At 41.5% G+C, this 21124-nt stretch overlaps 1 protein-coding gene across 2 annotated transcripts in view; it reads left to right on the top strand.

Moving 5' to 3' along the window:
• ITGB8 (integrin subunit beta 8) overlaps window positions 1–21124 on the top strand; it is a 70819-nt gene that overhangs the window by 41403 nt on the left and 8292 nt on the right. The window contains exons 7-11 of one of the 2 annotated variants that reach the window (XM_038392542.2): window positions 2891–2986; window positions 3078–3167; window positions 11470–11604; window positions 14917–15322; window positions 18680–18905. In XM_038392542.2, the coding sequence (XP_038248470.1) occupies window positions 2891–2986; window positions 3078–3167; window positions 11470–11604; window positions 14917–15322; window positions 18680–18905 (953 nt within the window). The remainder of the gene's footprint in view (window positions 1–2890; window positions 2987–3077; window positions 3168–11469; window positions 11605–14916; window positions 15323–18679; window positions 18906–21124) is intronic. The other variant, XM_043509207.1, reaches the window with a different exon arrangement.

The raw sequence follows: 21124 nt of genomic DNA, 5'->3' as shown, positions 1-21124 counted from the left end.
ACATGGCATGTCTGGTGGTCCCTGCCAGCCTGATCTTAGAGATGGAAAAGATCTAGTACAGCGGTTCTCAAACTCTGGGGCAGGACTCTGTTTCAATGGGGTTGCCAGGGCTGGCGTTAGAGTTGCTGGGGCCCAGGGCTGAAGCTGAAGCCTGAGCCCCACCCCCCCGGGGCCAAAGCTGAAGCCCAAGGGCTTCATCCCTGGGCAGCGAGGCCCAGATTACAGGCCCCCACCTGTGGCTGAAGCCTTTGGGCTTCGGCTTCACCCCCCCCCACCCAGGGCAGGCTTTGGCTTTGGCTTCTCCTCCATCCCCTCCCTGCCTGAGGTTGCGGGGCTCAAGCAATTTCAGGCTTCGGTTCCCTCTCCTGGGGTCGTGTAGTAACTTTTGTTGTCAGAAGGGGGTTGCGGTGCATTGAAGTTTGAGAACTGCTGATCTAGTAGATCATTAGGTTCTCATTTGTGCACTACAGGCTGCTTCCCTGCCCTTTTAATAAATCAAATTTTTTATGGCTTCTTATAAGCATGTCCAGCAAGGTGTTGGGAGAGATAGGGATTGAATCTGTTTATTGCTTATAGAACACCTGGACAGACTGATTGGTTAGGTGATTCTGATTTTCTAATTACTGTAGGAATAGGGTTGTCAAATCTTGTCTACCCTGTTTTTGATGGAGGTTTCCTTTTATTCTGCCTTTAAATAAGGGACTCACCTTTTAATAAGATATTTTAAAATCTGGTGGAAAAGTCCTCCTCACCATTGATTAAGTTTTACTTTCTTGATACCTTTGATAATCCTACTTATCCTCTAGTCACCTAGAGACCCTTCCAAGAAAAACAGACACAGACCTGACTTTCTAATAAAACAAGCAAAAACAAAAAGAAAACTTCTGCTTTGGTGTAGAAAGAAGGCATGACTGTTTTTCCTCTTTGAAAATACATCCTACAAAAGAAAAAGCACTCACACCTATTTGTGTTTTGGTTTTATTTTTCTCCCTTATAGATCACTTTCCAACAATATTTTTACAAAGTAGAAGAGCAATTTGCCATCAGGCTGTATTCCTATTAGCCTCTAGAAATAAACTAGGGAATAATAGAAGAAAGAGTAATTGGTGTGTTCTGTTTTCACTTAGCAGTGCCAGTTAAGAGGATTCCGCCTTATTTACATACAAATACTTGCCTTTAAGACAGAAATTGTTTCCTCTTTGCCACTTTTTTCCTTTGCTTCTTTCTGGCTTTTAAAGGTCCCCAAGAAAGCACGAGTGATGGGAGGAAAGTAGACTCTTTCCTTTTTTAATTAGAAATGTCCTTGGTTCACTCCCTCCCCTTCTCCCCTGAAATATTTAATATCTCTGATAATTATTTTCTAAATTCAAGAAAACAGTAGGTTTGAGTAGGGAAAGAGCAATGATGTAACTAAAACTAGACAGGCTATCTCAAAAGGGAGTACATTTTCTTGGCTAGTAGAGAGAAAAGATAAGATAAAATACATAAAACATAGTAAGATTCTTACAGGAAGCAAAATGGGGTCAATGACTAATCCTGTTGCCAGCTGTGCCTTGTTATGATATTGTAATATGTTTGTAATATAATAGAAAATGAGCTCTCTCTGGAATTTTCTGTTGACATTTTTTACTTTGGCCTTATTTTTTTAAAATAAGAAATAGGTTTTCAAACTCATCTAAAATGATATTTTAAACATGACATAACAAATTTGGACATTACAATGAGTTAAAATGAAAATATAGGTAGCTGTAGATGCACTTATAAATTAACTAGCTGAGGCATAGACTAGAGACCCAATCCTACAAACTGTTACGTGCATAAGACTTCAGTGAGCCCCATCTAAGTAAGAGTTTGTTTCATCAGGCCTAGGAGCCCAGTCCTGCTCCCACAGAACTCGTTAAGAGCTTTTGCCATTGATTTTAGACGTGCCTCTGGCTGATTTTGCTTGAATGTTTGTTCCTGCAGTTTGACTACTGGGCTGGGCCTCACAAACTCGGAAATAGAGCTGAGTGAATAACTGATTTTTGAGTTCAGTGGTCAAACCAAAAAATCTGGAAAAAAAAATTGGTTTATTTCAAACCACAATTAATTTTTTTTATTTCCCCCCGCATCCTTCCACTGGAAAAATTTCAGTTTTGGTTCAAAACTGTTTTGATCCTTTCAAAATTGTTTTCCTCCTTTTTTTCTTTTTTTTAATTTATTAATTTTTTTTATTCAGCCAAAACTGAATTTAACCCAAATTCATAAACTGCATTTTACCAGCTGTACTAAGCCTTGTCTACACTAGAACATTTCAGTGTTGCAACTCTATAAAAAGCACTTTGCATCCACTCACACAGTTCCCCTCCTTTGGTGAATGGGCTTTCAGTCTACTGTTATGACTGCACTTGTTCTGAGTAAAGCTAAGCACTGTTTCGCCCAACATGTTTTGCTGCTGTGCCGGTATAAACAGGAGCTGTTGCAGCTGCAATCGTATAGTTGGTCTTCCCATTGATATCCCATAGTGATCCTAATAAATGACATCTCCACAACTTCCTCCCCTTTCCCCGATCCGTACAGGCCAATGGTGCTGGCTGGGTGGTCCCATCTTATAAAGGCACAGAGACCTATTATAAGTAGACTTTATTTCAGTTTTCTCATTAGTTTTTCTACAGTAGTCTATACAGTAGGAGTTTTGTGGAAATGCCACATGGGGCTACCAAAATAATTTTTATTTCAAAGTTTGCTACAAATATGTGCAAAAGGGTCATTTTCCCTTGTTAGATCTGATTTCCTTGCAGGACTTAAGAGTTTGATCTAGCCAGTGTGTGTCTGCCTGAGTGGACTGAAGTCTTTTATAAAGTCTTTTATAGTTTATTATAAGTCTTTTATAGTTTATTATATTTTTCAGGAACATCCATCACTTGGGCAACTTTCAGAAAAACTGATAGACAACAACATCAATGTTATCTTTGCAATTCAAGGAAACCAGTTTCACTGGTATAAGGTGTGATAAAAGTCATAATTGCAATTGATTTCTTTTTAAAAAGTGCAGTCTTAAGATTGTAATTGTGAATAAATTATTGCATTTTCCATAGGATCTTTTGCCTCTGTTGCCTGGTACTGTCGCAAGACAAATAGAATCACAAGCAGCTAATCTCAATGATTTGGTGGTAGAAGCCTATCAGGTGTGTTTCCCGTGAAGATTTTGTATAGTTTTTTTTTCTTGTTTGTGCAGTTTTCTTACATATAATAAACTACAGCCTAAGGCTGAGATTTTCAAAAGTGCCTAGGGGAGTTAGGTGCCCAACTCCTATTGAAAGTCCATAGGAGTTAGGTGCCTGACTCCTTTGAAATTCCTAGCATGAGGTCCATATCTGGTGAACATTGTAAGTGACCTATTCCTCCGATGGGTTCTCAGTTTATTGGTGCCTTAATTGCTCCTAACTGTCCCAAGGAATCCTTTGCACTGGTTGTCATGCTACTTCCTAGGAAGTGATTTGTGGGTTTAGGTGCATTTTCTGTGTCTCCGCCTTCCTTAACTGTTTTCTGTCATTTCTGCCTTCTCTAACTTTTTTCCTTTTTGGTCTCTCTTTTTTTCTCCCTCTTAGTTTTATATTCTATCTCTGTTCCCTCCTTTATCCTCTTACTTTTTACCCATTCTGTTTTCCTATACATATGCTTTCTTTGTTAGCTGTTTTTCCCAAAACCAATATTAAATGAAGGCTAAGAAATGAAATACAAAACTATAGAAATTGCATTCGCTATATGGCTGTATATTACAACATTTTTTTAACTTGTAGGAGTTGGGAGCGTCTTATTTACTGATGTCCACTTGTGATATAGTCTTAAAGTAGGTTTTGCCATAGCAGGATAACTATGTTAAAATTGGACTTGCAAGGAGATCTCAGAGCATTTGCCATCTTTTGTGTAAGGAAAAAGTTTTACAAACCATCGTCTTTTGAGGTCTGAGGATTATCTAGGCATACCAAATAAGTCACTAAAGTACGTCAGTGCACATTTAACTTGCAGTGCTGTTAAAGGCAGGCACTATGAAATAGCCAAAGACAGACAAAATAGTGGGAGTTGAATTGATACAAATCAGTTTTTCAATGAATTTAATCTGTGTTGTGTCTTCTCTGATAATGTTAATTTTGAAAGGTGATTTCCAGAAAACTTCCAAAGTTTGTGCTGAGCATCATTTGGTTAAGGCCACTGTCCTCTTTAGCATTCCATAGTATCAGTAGATTATTTCTTGCTGCATCGTTTCTGACCAGTAACATGGCACATTTGTGTTAGTCATCAAATATCCTACCTCAATTTTTAGAAGAGACCCCTGGATATAATGAGAAGAAATGAAAATTTCACAATGTAACCTTTTTGTTTTATCGAAGATTATTTGGGGCTTTCCTGCTCCATCCACCCACTCTCTCATCCTGTTTTTTACTTCTCAAATATCCATTATTTCTTTTCTTCCTTCCATTCTCCCTTCCTTGTGGATTTGGTACTTTCAATTTTTAACATGGTTCTAGCATGTGTGCTACACAAATACATTGTGAACTGGCCTTGGATGTTTTGCCTTCCTGAAAGCAAATGTGTTAATATAAGAAAATAAATGTAGTGTTAATGTTAGATAGTGGGCCTCTTGCACTTGTGTTCTAAGCTGGGAAATCTATTGGCTTATTTATGGAAAATGCTGCCTGAAAATCCTTGGCTAAAAAACCATAGATGAGTCACTAATTTTCAGAGGTCACAAAACATGTTTTCAGATTCATGTAATTTATCTTCCTATTATAACAGCGAAAATGTCCAATTAAACAAATACTTAAAACCCACTAAAATAGAGGAAATTATACATAACACTTTTGTAGATATAGTAGTAGCTCTTAGCAATCAGTTTTAATAAATCTGTAATAAGCCATATAGAAGCAATATTCCCTCTAAATTGAACAGGTGGACTCATTGCTCAGTTTTCAGAGTAGCAGCCGTGTTAGTCTGTATTCGCAAAAAGATAAGGAGTACTTGTGGCACCTTAGAGACTAACAAATTTATTTGAGCATAAGCTTTCGTGAGCTTCAGCTCACTTCATCGGATGCATTGCACAGTAGTACAATTTTTGATTATGTTGGGTTTTTGTTTCATACGACTGTAGCACTCAAATGGCCCAATCAGGATTGACTAGTTGCCTGCTTAATACCCTCTGTCCTGAATAAATTAGTTAGTATAATCCAGTAGCTTTTAGAATAACCTGAGGCTTGTCCTGAGAAAATTTTTCCTAAGCAGATGCAAAATACCATAAGAGGAAACTGTCAAGCTAATTTGGAACCTTTCCTGCTAGATAACAATAGATGCATACTTGCTCTTTTATTTAAAGAGTGCTGTTAAGACAGCATTGTCGCTACAATAACCAGTTTTTGTTACACACAGTCATTAGAATAGGTTTTTCAATGGTCATAAATACACAGTCACAAGAGTATGTAAAAATAGCAGGAAACTTGAATGTGGATACCCTAATCATCTTCTTCGAGTGCTTGCTCATGTCTATTCCAATATAGTTGTGCGTACGTCACATGCACCGTCGCTGGAAGTTTTCCCCCTGGTCGTATCTATCAGGTCGATTCTGGTACCCCCTGGAGTGGCACCTTCATGGTGTAGTATATAGGCACCTGCTGACCCATCACCTCCTCACTTCCTTCTTCCCATCCATGACGGTAGCTGGAACACTTTCCTTCTCTTGCTCTGCATGCAAATACTCCTTAGTTGTTTCCTGTAAAATAGAGTGTAAATAGTTCAATTAGTTGGTAGCTAGCAAATAGTTAGATAAGGTAGGGATTTGTAAGCTCCTACACCACGGCACTTACCACCAGGGGTCCCGGGGCATACCTTGGTCTCGGAGCTTCAAACAATGTGCAACATGCCACAAACCCATGCTGGTAAGCAACCCACATGACAGCTGCCTGAAGTGCCTGGGAGATAGCCGCATTCAGGAAAAGTGCCAAATCTGTAAGAACATTAAGCCCCGGACTAAGAAGAAGAGAGACAATAGACTAAAATTTCTTTTAATGAAGGCAGCACTTCTCATCAAAACCCTCATTTAGAGAGGGTCAGCGAGACCCGGGATCCCTGGCACTGGTTATGTGGCACTGACACAGTTCCCTGACTGCCAAGAAGTCAATCCTGGCTGGTTGGCACTGCTCCCCATCACCAGTGCAGAAGAAAAGGACAAAGAAGTCAGACCAGGGACAATCCACTCTGAGAAAAGCCACAGACAGAGAGAGACCTATGCTGGGCCACTCTCACATGGGCAGCAACCAGCCTGCACCATTGACTTCAGCCACGGGAAGGGACCCGTCGAGTCCGGTGCACATGGGCTCCCCACCTAGGGTAAGCCAGAGATGACTCAATCCTGGTCATGTCAACTATGCTAGAGGCATATGAGGCAGTGAGAGGCCTTTTGTCCCTTCCAGCGCCTCCTCTAAGCTGAGGCCCATCGGTGGCAGCCCAGGTACTGTAGGAACCTGTCCCACAGAGGCAAGTGCTTGTCTTGGGCAAGCCAACAATAATGGTGATGCACTACCCGGCATCTCGCTCATCCTCTAGGAGCTCCACTACTCGCCAATTGCAGCCCCAGTGCCGGTTGCAATTCTGACACCCAGTCACGACCCTGGCACCCATTGAGGCGCTGATCACATTCTTGGAGCAAATCACCATTGAAGCACCACTCCTCAACATGGTTCCACTGCATGGCACTGATGGGTACAGCACTGCCATGATCACTCAGGAGCGGGTCCTTGGGCTCCAAAGTTGCAGGCAGGGTCTTATACCTCATGACCCAGCAGACATCAGGTGGTCCTTGAGCATCCTGTGCCGGTGATCCAGGGGTTGGCCCAGCCTACATGGCCACCTGCCCAGTGGCAGATGCCACTACAGTGGTCGGTGTGGACTCCATAGGCAGCGCAAATCTACCAAGCCTCCCACATGGGTCGGTCCCACTTGGTGCCCTCGGAGGTGAGGGTACCTCCACCTTTCCCTTTGGAGAGGGGTTCAGTTCCGGGGGCAGAAGTGGAGGAGGCCTAGGACACCCCCACAAGGGACCCACCAGCCATGGAGGACATGCAGTCCCAGCTGACATTCCAAGCCTCCTTCTCATCATCATCAGTGGCAGGTATGTCCATAACACCCACGCAAGATGATTACAGGGCCCATCAAGAGCTCTTGTATCGAGTGGTTCAGAACCTGAATGTACAAGTGGAGGAGACGGGAATTAGCCCTGGCCTTGGTAGACATATTGACATCCTCAGGTCCAGCTCGAGTGGCTCTACCTTTAAATGATGCCATTTTACAGCCATCAAGGCAAACCCCTGCATCTCTCCAACCCATGGCTAAGAGAGTGGAACGAAAGTACTTCGTTCCCCTGAAGGGGTATGAATACCTATATACTTGTCCCCCACTGGGTTCCCTAGTTGTGGCTTTTGCAAACAAGTGGGAGAGACAGGGACAACAAGGATCCTCGCCTAAGGCAAAGGAGGCCAGGAAACTAGACCTGTTGGGGAGAAAGTTCTACTCTACACAGGGCCTCCAACTGAGGATCTTGAACCACCAGGTCCTAATAAGTTATGACTTTAATTCTTAGTCTGCCATGTTAAAGAGCTCTTACCGACAGAGTCTAGATCAGAGTTTGCAGCTTTGATGGAGGAAGGCAAGCTGTAGCCAAGGCATCCATCCAGGCGGCCTTGGATGCTGCAGATGCGGCAACCCACACCACAGCCACAGTTGTAGTAATGAGACTGAGCTCTTGGCTCCAGTCCTCTGGACTCCCTCATGAGATCCAGAAAACAATTCAGGACCTGCTGTTTGAGGGAAATTCTCTCTTTTCAGATTAAATGGATGCCCATCTTCATAATCATAAAAGGATTCCAGGACCACTCTGACGTCGTTAGGACTTCACACACCAGCCCCGGCTCACAAACTTTATAAGCCCCAACCTATGGGCCGATTCTACCAGCCTCATCAACTGCAGAGGCAGGACTTTGGTCGGCGAAGGAACAAGGGCTTTAGGAGGAGGCATACACCTCACGCCCCTTCAACATCCACGTCTGTGCTCTCAAAACAACCGGCAGGGTCTAAACAGTCGTTTTGAGGGTGCGCCCAAGGATGGCACACCAGACCAAAGCCTGGATCTTACCTCTATGTTTGTGGCCGATTTGTCCAATTTTTACAGTGCCTGGATCAACATCACTTCAGACCATTAGCTGCTCCGCACGGTAGAAGTGGGATATACCCTGCAGTTCATTTCTTCCCCTCCTTCCCACCCTCCCTCCCTGTCCCTCTTCAGGGACCCTGAGACTTCTGGCCCATGAAGTATAGTTGTTCCTAAGGGTGGGAGCCGAGGAAGTCATTCCTGTGGAGTTAAGAGGCAAAGGGTTTTACTCACACTACTTCCTGATCCCAAAGGTCAACAGGGATCTCAGACCTCAACAAGTTTATGAAGAAGTTGAAGTTCAGTATCGTCTTCCTAGCCTCTAATATTCCTTCCCTAAGATTCAGGAGACTGGTTTGCTACCCTGTCGGCAGCTCCACGAGTATTCACAAAGTGCATGGCAGTGGTGGCGGCCTTTCTCAGGAGGCAAGGAGTGCAGGTCTACCCTTACCTGGATGACTGGCTGATCAAAAGTTGGTTGAGAGATGTGCTGGAAGAGCACATGAACCTCATACAGTCCACTTTCAGGAACCTGGGGCACAAGTCAACTTTCTCTCCTATTCAAAGGATAGAGTTCATAGGAGCAGCTCTCAACTCAAACCAGGCCAGAGCCTCCTTGCCAGAGAACTGCATCAGGGCCATCCAAGAGATCATAAACAGCCTGAAGTCCTTTACCATCACCAGGGCATGGAGATGCCTGAGGCTCCTGGGACATATGGCCTCTTGTACCTACGTGGTGCAGCATGCACAGCTCAGACTGCAGCCTCTCCAAGCATGGGTGGCATCGGGTGACCAGGCCATCACCCATTGGACAAGGTGATCACTCTTCCCTCAGCAGGAATGCTCATTCCCCAGTGGTGGCTAGACTGAGACACAGCATGTGCCAGTATCTCTTTCACAAGGCCCACCCCTTCAATGTTGCTGGTCACCAACAATTCGGACATGGGAGGGGGAGCTCACTTGGGGCTCCTCAGGACTCGGGGCCTCTGGACGCCAGAGGAATTAGCCCTACATATCAATGTCAGGGAATTCAGAGCAGTGCACCTAGCCTGTCAGGCATTCTGTCACAACCTACATGGCAAATTCATGTCACAACCACAATGTTTTATATAAACAAACAAGGGGGTGGGCTCGCTCCTCTCCCCCATGGCAGGAAGCGCTGAAGCTCTGGGAGTACTGCATAGTCAATTCCATTCCCCTGGACGCCTCCTATCTACTAGGCACTCGTAACAGGCTGGCAGACAACCTGACAGATCCTTCACCAATCATCATGAGTGGTCCGTCTGACCAGACATCTTGAATGCAGTTTTCCAGAGGTCGGGATTTCCCCAGGTGAAACTGTTTGCAACCAGATTTAACAGGAAGTGCCCCCGTTCTGCTCGTACTTGGGGCGCAGCTCAGGATCACTCTCGAATACCTTTCTCCTTCCCTGGAGAGGGAGGTTTTTCTATGCCTTTCCTCCCACGCTGCTCATCCATAGGGTGTTGCTCAAGGTAAGGAGGCACAAAGGTGCACATAATCCTTATAGCACCAGCATACCAGTCAGTCTTCTGGTGCTGCTGGACTTGATTGCCCAGGAGCACAAATGTGTGCTCCACCCGAACCTGGAGTCCCCTACACTTGAAGGCCTGGAAGCTCCATGGCTAAGTGAGGCAGAACAGGACTGCTTCGCACTAGTGCGAGCTGTCCTCATGGGTATCTGAAAGCAATCAACTAGAGTGGCCTATTTGGCTACGTGGAAGAGGTTTATGCTGTGGTCACTGCAGAGAAAGATCCTACCTTTTGGAGGCCCCAATGCCCGTTATCCTGGACTACCCGTTCTACTTGAAGAAGGAAGGTCTTGCGGTATCATCCATCAGGGTTCACTTAGCTGCAATCTCGGCCCCAGCGGTGAATGGCTGGTTGGTATTTTCAAACTTGATCTGTGCCCGATACTTGAAGATATTAGAGCATTTGTATCCACAAGTGCGCCAACCTCTGCCTCCTTCCAACCTCATCCTGGCAATGTCAAGACTGACAGGGCTACCATTCGAGCCAATGGCAACATGCCCTTGCTCTACTTGTCCTGTAAGACAGTCTTCATGGTAGCAATTATTTTGGCCAGAAGAGTCTCAGAAATATGAGCCCTCACCTCTGAACCGCTGTATACAGTTTTCTTGAAGGACAAGGTCCAACTTTGACCACATCCGTCCTTCCTTCCGAAAGTGGTCTCTTATTTTCATAGTAACCAGGACATTTTTCTTCCAGTATTCTATCCTTAGCCTCATACTAATAGGCTAGAGCAGAGGTTACGGTCTCTGGACGTTAGATGCGCACCTTTTTACACAGAAAGGACCAAGCCATTCCAGAAGACCACTCAGCTTTTTGCCACTATTGCAGAGAGGATGAAGGGGAATCCTTTCTCGACACAGAGAATCTCCTCTTGGATCACATCCTGCATCCGCATGTGCTATGATGTAGCTTAAGTGTCATCTCCACTCTTGCCACAATTCTGAATAAAGAATCCACACTCCACAAGATCGCAAGCCTCTTCAGCGGCATTTGTGGCTCGAGTCCTGATCCTGGATATCTGCAGGGCGGTGACCTGATCTTCTGTCTACACATTCACCTCGCACTATGCCATCGCTCAACAGGTCAGAAATTCTGCAGCTTTTGGAACAGCAGTCCTCCAGTCTGTGTCTCAGCGAAACTCCGATCCCACCATCTAACTGAATGCTTGGGAATCACCTATATTGGAATGGACGTAAGCAAGCAATCAAAGAAGAAAAAACGGTTATTAACCTTTCTGTAACTGTTCTTCTAGATGTGTTGCTCATGACCATTCCACAACCCGCCCACCTACCCCTCTGTTGGAGTTGTCGGCAAGAAGGAACTGAGGAGGCGGCAAAGCAGCAGGTGAATATATACTGCGCCATGAAGGCGCCACTCCAAGGGGCATCATAGTCAACCTGATGGATACCATTAGGGGAAAAACTTCTGGCGATGGTGCATCCGACGCGCACACACCTATATTGGAATGGACATGAGCAACACATCCTGAAGAACAATAGTTACGGAAAGGTTAGTAACTGTTTTTTCTTTTTCAGGATTACTAGTTAACTGATTGTATGTATTTGGAATATAATTGGGTCTTTATATGGAAAACAATGCTTTAATTCATTCCTTTATTCGAACAGACAAGATTTTTTCATTTCAGTTAAATCCACTCAGTCAAGCATGATCATGTTTTAGATGCTAATGCATATTAGATGTTGAAATACAATGTAGCTAAAAATTGCTTTTCATTACAGAAACTAATCTCTGAAGTGAAAATTCAGGTGGATAACCAGATCCAAGATCTACACGTTAATGTAACTGCAATCTGTCCAGATGGAAGTAGAAAAACAGGCATGGAAGGATGCAAAAATGTGGCCTATAATGAAGAAGTATGTTGAGTTTCTCAGTTACAAAGGAATTGAGCCATTTATTATATTTTTCTTAGTTGTATGGTATCTTCTAGAGCTTTTTTAAGACTGAAAGTAGATTTCTGTGTTCTTGATTATCAACTCTCCACATTCACCTTGGCATTATTTCTCCTGAACCTTATTTAAAATCAAAAGCTAATGTTTGTTCTCACTGATCTCCTGAAGATAAGTTTCAAAGCATTGTTGTCAACCATCTAAATAATATTTATGAGGATCATTCCCCACAGCCCAGCATTGAATGTGCTTGTGTTTTATATGAAAGGTCTCTTCAGCTGAAGAGCCTTAAAGATATGTAAGGAGAAGAGAAGAGTCATTAGAGGCAGATTGACAACTGCTTGGCCATGGCTTGGGGCATTTTTTTTCCTGCTTCTTTGTTTAAAAATCTCTACATATGCCCAGAGATCCTGGTAATTGGTATATTGTGTAAATCAGATTAAAGTGTCAATTTATATCCATCTGGAGCATTGTCCTCTAGTGGATGTAACTGGTTCTATTTGTGCATGCATTTATATCTTTATTCCATTGTGTAAATTTGCAAAGCAATTTATTCATTAAGAAGAGGTCTGTGTTTTTTGGAGTGTAAGTTCAAGGAGTTCTATTCCTCTTACCAAGTTTATGTAGCTTAGCTAAAGTCACTCATGTCTATGTATGTATGCAGTCACGAATCAGTGGATTTGCTGTGTGAAATTTAGAAATTACACCATGGTTTATACTTTTGTAGATCTTGTTTGCATGACTAGTTCCAGATCAGCTTGCTAGTTTTTTCCTTTAAGCTCAGCTACAGTGTTCCCACCTATGCTTGCCATAGGTAGTATCATTTGTAATTAGTTCTGTTGTCTAATGAACAGAAAAACAAATACTTACCTGTTTCCTTTTAATAAAAAAAAAGATAGCAAATGTGGTCCAAAACTAGCAGCAGCTGAAAATCAGCCTTCTTCAAGAGGTTAACTTCTTAACAGTAAATCTTCCTTTCAGTGTTTGTTTACTTGGAGACTTCTTTTCCTTAATTCTCACATTCCTTTCATTGCACAATCCTCCTTCCTTTTTCCTCCTACCAAAACACAAAACTGTTCTATGCTTTGGAAGATTCTGTGATCTCTTCAGAGTATAAGCACTTCAGCTAGTCTTTCTAGTAAGGCTTGTCATAATGTTTGGTGGTCTTCATACTGTGTCCTAAAAGCATGTTACTCTTTTAAATGTTGTACAGTGGTGTCCCAGGAGTTTAGGATCATGCATCAAGAAAACACGGGAGAAAGACAATATACCATGTCCTGCTGCTTGGGGGCACGGCCTTTCTCCTGTGTTACCCCTATACAATCAGATCTGAGGCTTTCTTCAGTCTGGTCTCAAGATAGAGGTAACTGCCAAACAAAGGCTGGCTTTCTTTAGCTGGGGGTCAGAGAGGTGTGGGGGAGAGAAGAAAAGGAGAAATAAGCAGTTTTAGTTTCTTGTACTTAGTCCAACTTCTTGTGTAATATAATAGTCAGTTTCTTATTTTCTGTATCTGGGCTTTGATTTAGAAGTCTGTAGACCTAGTTACCTCCTTAGACTGGAGAAGACTAAAGTAAAACATTTCCTTCTTCACTAATTCTTTTACCACCCCTTCTTTCTGTTTATATTCCTGCTCTGATGAACACAGATGGGAAGCTTTCCCTTTCCAATCAGCAGGCTGAGCAGCTTTTCAAAAGAGGCCCCCACACCTGGTTGCCTTCATAGGCAGTACCCTACTAATGGAAAAGACAAGCACCAAATGTCAAGGTTTTAATACTCGGTTGACCCAACCCATGGGAAAATATTTACTGCCTTCAAAGCTTCCCAAGGCCATGAGTTTTAGTTCATCAGCGGGCTGGCATATCAAAGAAGACGGATATCCCATGACAGAAGGACCAGAAGAAAAAAGAACAGCTCTGCGGAAGTGATTTGCAGAACTACTACTGCCTTTAGATCTCTACAGTTCTATGTTCTGGGACTGGCTGTCCTTCTCCTGCCCCTGCTAGAATCTGGATAGCACCAAGAACTCCCGTAGCCCTCTCTCACCACAGGGCAAGAGTTGGATGTGTTCTGGGCTCAGATTTCAGGCTGGTTCTTGTTGCTGTTTTTGTTTACATTTGTATAAGATCCAGGAGGTTGGAGGGAGGTATTTCCCATGCCTAACCACTTGAAAGTAGTGGGGATATATTGTTGAAGATTCCTTAGAAGATGGTCTTCTCCATCATCCCCTCCGGCTGGCTTTTGGTCCGGTGGAAGAAGGTTTGATGAGTCCCTGCTTTCTGTTTGCTGATAGCGGGAATGAGTTGGCAGCCAGAAAGATCTCACTCTGTACAGTCTACAGTCCTTATTTTTTTCCTTGCCCATTTATAAGTCATGAAGGGAATAACCTACCCATGCACTCATTAAGATGCCAGCAACACACAGTGTTAAGTGATATCATATTTTGCATATTGGAAACTAAGTGTATGTAGTCCTCAAGTAGAAGAGGTCATTCATGGCCTAATCCAAGGTATTCATGCAGAAGTCTTAAAAGCCAGATCAGGTCTCCAAAGGAAACATACATATGTTATCATTCAGATTACATAGTGAACCTTCAAATATTTAATATTTTAACTTTGTTTTATTTGCTGAGCTAGTGTTGGTGAAATGCCAAAAAGTGTAAGTGGTGTTACAGGCTTAACAGTGCAATATGCATGTATATTTTGTTCAAACAAATACTTTTATTTAGATCTTAAAGTGACACAAAGATTACTGATATATTAACTCACTGATGTTAGGCTACTCTGAAACTCTGAAAATACAATTTGTATTGGCATAAATTGTAAACTCTTAGTGGCAGGGACGTGTCCGTTGTACGGTGCCTTGCACTGCAGAGTCCCGATTATGATCGAGGTTTCTAGGGGCTGTTGTAATGTAAATAATAACAAGAAAAGGAAATTTCTAACATCATTGTCAAAGTTAGAAATAGAACAGCTACCTTTGCAAATTCTGTATTCCTTTGTTTAAATCTGCATTCTGCAGATCATGTACAATGTCTTTTCAACATGAAATGTAGGCTGTTGGTTTTGTCTTGTACTATTGGGTTTCACTATGCTTGTTACTTTTGTCATTACTAAAATATGATGCATTCACTAATTGCTACTGTGTCTTCAGTCTTCTTGCTTGGTAGGTATTATAAGTGGTATGATTTCTTGTTTAATTTATAATAGAATGTTTAAACGATTTACAGGAAATAATTACATTATAACTACATTATAAATGCAGTATTTATTTTTGTCTTAGGTGCTTTTTAATGTCTCCTTTGCAATGAAAGGATGTGGTACAACTGGAGGAAGAAAATATGTGATAATCAGACCTATTGGTTTCAATGAAACCACCATAATTAATATATATAAAAACTGTGCCTGTCAGTGTGAGGACAGTGCAAGGCACAAAAGAATATGTGTCGATGAAACTTTTCTCGATGGTGAAAGCACCCATTGTGAAGACACTAACTGTAGTTCCAGTGAAGATACATTTCCTTCCGAGAGGTGTAAGTTGCACCCAGACCAGCCCATCTGCAGTGGTCAAGGAGACTGCATAGATGGAAGATGTCTCTGTCACAAAACCAAGCTGGGCAAAGTATATGGTAAATACTGTGAAATGGATGACTTTTCTTGCCCATATTACCATGGAAACCTGTGTGCTGGTAAGCTACAGAATTTAAGTGTGTTTTTGCTCAACCATGTGTTTTATATACAGTATGTAGTCTAACAATAATGAATATGGTTGTCAAACACTAAATGTTTCATTAAGTTAATTTGTTTATTTTTAAAATCTGGTAGAGTGTCTGTAGCTCTGGAGACTGAAATGCTCTGTTAACTACAGGTGCCTCAAAATCTCCTACACTTTTGAGATTGTCTGAACCAAAACCCTGGACTTAGACAATCTCTAAATTCAAGAATTTCAAGACTAAACTCTTACACATTTTTTTCCGGAGATAGCTTATACATGATACCAGTATTGTTGCTTCTATAAAAGAAGAGAAGCAGCTTCTACATATGAATCTATGCGAACACCACCAAACTTTGGGAAATATCTTTCTGGATCTGATTTTGTGTCTCAGGCTCATCTCTGGTTATATTATGGCATGGATTCTGGATGCAAATGCATAACATAGTATAATTACAGGTCACCCCAAATTAATGCCATCAGACCTTAGGTTGATCTTTAATTTCACATGCTAATTAACAGACTGAAGTAGCTCAGAACAACCAAGCCAAAAACAGGACAGTGTGAGCAGTTTGAAACCAAATAAGCTCTTGATTTGGTACTTTAGGCCTTCATTTCATTCTTGGGGTGAAATTCTGTTCACAAAGAAGTGTGAAAATGAAAATTTTACCTGAGGCGGGAGTATGACATGAATGCCAAAACACCATTACAACAGAAGCAAAGAGGCAGACAGTACCATTAGAACTGTCAGCCAAAATTATTTTCTTTTTCTCAATGGAAGTAAAATTTAAATTTTTATTTTAATTTTTTATTTTAACATAACTTAATCTGTAAATATCTGTTTTGTAGTCCTCACTGTTCAACGAAATGCATCCATTTAATTTCACTTCACTGTATAGTGCCCAACCTGTGCACTGATGGTCAAACTTGGATCACAGTTACAGTAGTGCAAATTTAGAACAACTCCTCTGACTTCAATAGAGTTATTCTGGTTTAACGCTACTGTAATTGTTGCAGTACCTGAGTAGGCTGCCCATACTGAGACCCTTTTCCAGTCCCTGGAGAGTGCACCCCTTTCAAGTGTCAGGCATCCACTTCTCTTTTGATGAGGTCTTGCAATCCAACCACTCTCCAGCTGAGTTTCTGGGTTACTTCCCTGGTTGCCAGCCATATTATTTAGCAAGTTCAGTGAGCTTGGCACCTGCAAGATTTTTTTCTCTGGGTGCCTGTGACAGCCTACATTTGCAATGATATAGAAACTGAAGCATGTTTTATTTTGCCCAACAGGTACACAGTGTTTAGAGAAGTACATTTAAAATAACTGACCTACACAAAAGTTCCTTTACCTAAGCTTAACATTTCTATCCAATGTTCAGGTTGGTATGGCTTATTCCCCATCTCTGAGTCAGGAAAATCAGCCTATGCTGCTTACAGCCTTCTTCACTGGAGACCTCACAGCCTGTCAGCTTTTTCCTGACACACCCAGGGCTGCCTCTCCCAGCTGACCCCCTCTCTCTCCCTCAAAAAACCCCTCCTTTTCCAGGGGCACTTTTTAAAGCATTCCTGGTCTTTTGATCTTTTAGGATCTCTCTTGATCCCAGGCTTAGTCTTGGGAACAGTAAAACATCCTAACCTGGATGGAGCCAGCCACGCAAAGTCTGCTGCTAGCTGGAGGGCACACCCGTTATATTAATTCCATGGAAGAAAACCAAGATACCCGAGAGCATGTCTTACCTGTGTCATTGTTTTACCTTTCCTGTTCAGTTCTGTAACAGCTTCTTCACAGCCTCCTTTGATATAGCTGTGTGCATTCAGTTAGGCAGCAATACAAAACAGAACAAGAAAACAGACTTATAATATATTCATAAAAATACATGTTCCCAGTTCATCACAGTAACTATGAACATAACTTTGCTCATTTGAAGTAGAAATAATACTGTGTGATCATTTAAATAATTACAGTATTATAATGCGTATGCACAAGGGGAGGGAGTTAAGGTTTACTTTTCACTTTTCCTGAATTTTGAATGCCGAACTTTGCAACTTTACTGTTTTTTTAACATATGCTTTATATATTAGCATATAATATATGCCTATGGTCTTCTACCCCCCCTCCCAAAAATGCAAAGTTTAAAAGTATCTTTAGTCACATTTGGGGTGGGGGGGAGGGGAAATAGACACTACCATATGTCAAAAATGAAACTATATAAATGTCTACAACATGGAAAACTTGTCTGCACACATTTTTAGCTGTCTCAGGCACCCGACATTTCACATAGAAAACTTTAAAAGAGGTAAGGGCTTCTATATAGCCCTTGACTCCTTTAGAATGTATGCTTAAATTCCCATTGAATGAAGCAAAGCTCATTACATGTTGTGGTGATGGTATTGTTGTTGTTACTATGGTTCTAAATTAGATACAGCCCTCTTTCATTCAGAACACTAGGAGATGGTTGTTATAGTCCTGTCTTTAAAAAGAAAAACAAATTACAATTCGTACATAATTTTTTTCAAACCTTTAGAGCTTGGCCAAATCAAACTATATTTCACTAAAGCACTAAAATGAGTTTTTCATCCTTAAAAACTATCACCTTTCTAGATGTGCCCTTTTTAACTCTATCTGCTTAATGTCGGACCTGTTTAGAAATTTCAGAATAACATTGTATGATGATAACAGTGTAACTGCTTTTTTTCAGATTTCCCCCAAAAAGGTAGGTATATATCATGCTGGGGAAATTTCAGCCTGAAAGGTGAAAATTTCAGTAAGTTATGAGCAAAACAGGTGCTTAGGTTGACTTAGTTTTTCCATTCTAACTCATTCATTTCTGAGAGATCATTAGAAAAAGGCATCTGAGACAAAAACACAGAAAGCCATTTTGACCTCCAATGGCAATACAACCTATTAAATAATGGGATAGATCATCCCCTTACCCTGAGCTGCATGGACAGCGACAATTTTGTTTCTCCATGTCAGTATATCGGCCATCTAAGTAAGCTGTCTGCATGATTTGGAAATGGAGTGTTGTAAAGGTCCTCCTTAGTGAGTTATTAAACAAACAGTCTAAATATCTGGCATACTCATGAGTCTTTTTAATAAGGGAAAACTAAGGTGACATATTTGAAATAGAAACAACTGCCATATACAGTTGCTTATTAAAATCTTCTATTCTTAACTTGAATAGGGATTTCACACTTCTAAATTTAACTCTAATCTTTTCCGATTCTGAGAAATCTAGAGAATGCTAAGGATTTTGAATATACTTGATCCAAGACGTGCACTTACTAAGGCAGATGGGGGTTTTACTCAACACTTACATACTCTCTGATGTTGCAGGCAATGGTGAATGTGAAGCTGGTAAATGTAAATGCTTTCATGGCTGGGAAGGTGATCGCTGTCAATGTTCATCATTGACAGCAATACATTGCATAAATTCCAAAGGCCAGATTTGCAGTGGAAGAGGAGCATGCGTATGTGGAAAATGCGAATGTACTGATCCAAGGAGTTTTGGCCGGTTTTGTGAATATTGCCCTACTTGTAACAATGCCTGTGACGAAAACAGGTATTTTTCTAATACTTGACTTAATTTCCATTTTTAATGTTGTGTTGTCCTCTCCCAGAACATTCCCATTCAGATGCTGTATATATTAGAATTTTACTCTCAATGTAACCTTATTTAAACATGAAGCTTTGAGTCTCAAATTGAGGCTTGGACTGTACAGTTCATCTGCAGCTAAGGTATTCATGGTGACATGCTCAGATCCACATGCAATGCACTGAAACTTACTACAAGTAAAAAAAAAACAAAACAAAACTAAAAACAGTATCCCATTAACTGTAGTCAAGATGGTTGTTTTATATATTTCTCCATTAATACAGGATTATCATGGCAACATATTTTCCCATTGCATTATTACTAAACTGGAATAATTTAAAGATGGTCTGAAAGTGGTATCTGCTACACAGATCGCTAACCCTTTATCAGAAAGGTTAAAACATAAAAAATAACATTCCTGCCAATGAAAACAAGGCTATTCATAAGTGGTTAAGGGAACACTGTTGTTTTGGGAACAGAGTAATAAAGGAGGGTAGTATATTCATTAATTTGGTTCTAAATACATCATCTACAGGGGCTGGCTGGGGGGGAAGTGCAGCTTTGAGTTTTAAAGATGAATACTTAAGGTGACTAGTTCTGCTCCCATATGCAAAGAGGTAGAAAGGGATCAATCCTGTTGCAATGCTTACTCTTGTAGAGAGATTAGTCACAACCCTGTCCTTGTGCTCTCCCCCCAAATAAGACAAGGAAGAATGAGCCTGGAGATAAAGGGCTTGTCTACAGTCAAAACACTACAGCAACACAGCTGCAGACACGACTTACACTGATGAGAGGGATTCTCCCATCAGTATAAGTAATCCACCTCCCTGAGAAGGGGTAGCTAGGTCCACAGAATTCTTCTGTCAACCTAGTGCTGTCTGTGCAGGCACTTAGCTCAACTAAACTATGCTACTGTGGAGTTTTCACACCCCTGAGCAATATACTTATGCCATCCTAATTTTCTCATGTAGATCAGGCCTCAGCGATGTGACTCTGTCCCCATTAACCAGCAGAGCTGGGCTAACAAGGGGGAATAAATTGTCCACTCTTTCAAAGATTGTAGCAAAAACGACATGCTACTGAAGGCTTTTGCCAATCTCTCAGGCATGCTGCTTCCAAAAGCTCCTGCTGGAATGTTGCATTTTTCTGCAATCCCCATTGTGGGCAATTTAACCCTTCATCTAAAAAAGAACACAGTAAAAATAGAAAAAAGAAAAGGAGTACCCGTGGCACCTTAGAGACTAACAAATTTATTAGAGCATAAGCTTTCGTGAGCTACAGCTCACTTCATCGGATGCATCCGATGAAGTGAGCTGTAGCTCACGAAAGCTTATGCTCTAATAAATTTGTTAGTTTCTAAGGTGCCACGGGTACTCCTTTTCTTTTTGTGAATACAGACTAACACGGCTGCTACTCTGAAACCTGTAAAAATAGAAAGAATTGATATTCGTCAGTTGAATTCTGAGCTGTTTAGTGTACCTGCTGTTGGAGGTAAACCCCAGACCATGTCTGAAAAGGTGAATGCTAAGACTTACCAGAATGATGTGAAAATAGAATATCTGGGTTATATCTGAAAGTCAAAGGGAGTTAGTGCCCATGCCTTTGAACAATCTATCTCAACTTAATTAAAAAGTCAATTGCATTTTTGTAGTAACGTTACTGATGTTTGTCTTCTGTAGTCATTTAAAGTTCAGTTCTACTCTCAAAGTAGTAGGAAAAATGGCATTACCTACTCCCTGTTTGTATTCAGAGTCTGATCTGTTGACATTTAGTGACAACAGTAGGTGTTTGCTACTTTACTTCTGTAGGCAATGCAGACCCAGCCCTGCACAGAGAAGGTGGTCATATCTATTCTTCCTAATGTATCATCAAAAGAATTCCATTTTCAAGGCTAAATGTTTCCCTTTAATTTTTCCTGTGCATCCCATTGAATGCAGTGAAAATGTGGTGTAAGGGGGAATAAGTGGACTGCAGGATCGTTATTACTATTGATGATGCATGAAAGGAAAGAACCCACCTTTATTTTAGTAACTCATGTTGAGTTTGTGGATCTGATAGCTAAAGAAACCACAGGGTAGATTCTGTGCTGCACCTCCTTAGATGTACAGCATGAAAGGTGTAGTCCAGGGCCAGGGGAGGGGGCTTTGAGCCAACATCTGACGATTTTACTTCACTACTTTTCACCA

This window comes from Dermochelys coriacea, chromosome 2 (genome assembly GCF_009764565.3).
Source record: "Dermochelys coriacea isolate rDerCor1 chromosome 2, rDerCor1.pri.v4, whole genome shotgun sequence".
In the NCBI taxonomy this organism is placed as follows: domain Eukaryota; kingdom Metazoa; phylum Chordata; order Testudines; family Dermochelyidae; genus Dermochelys; species Dermochelys coriacea.
Note: the sequence above shows the minus strand (reverse complement) of the source record. Positions and strands in the feature narration are given on the sequence as shown.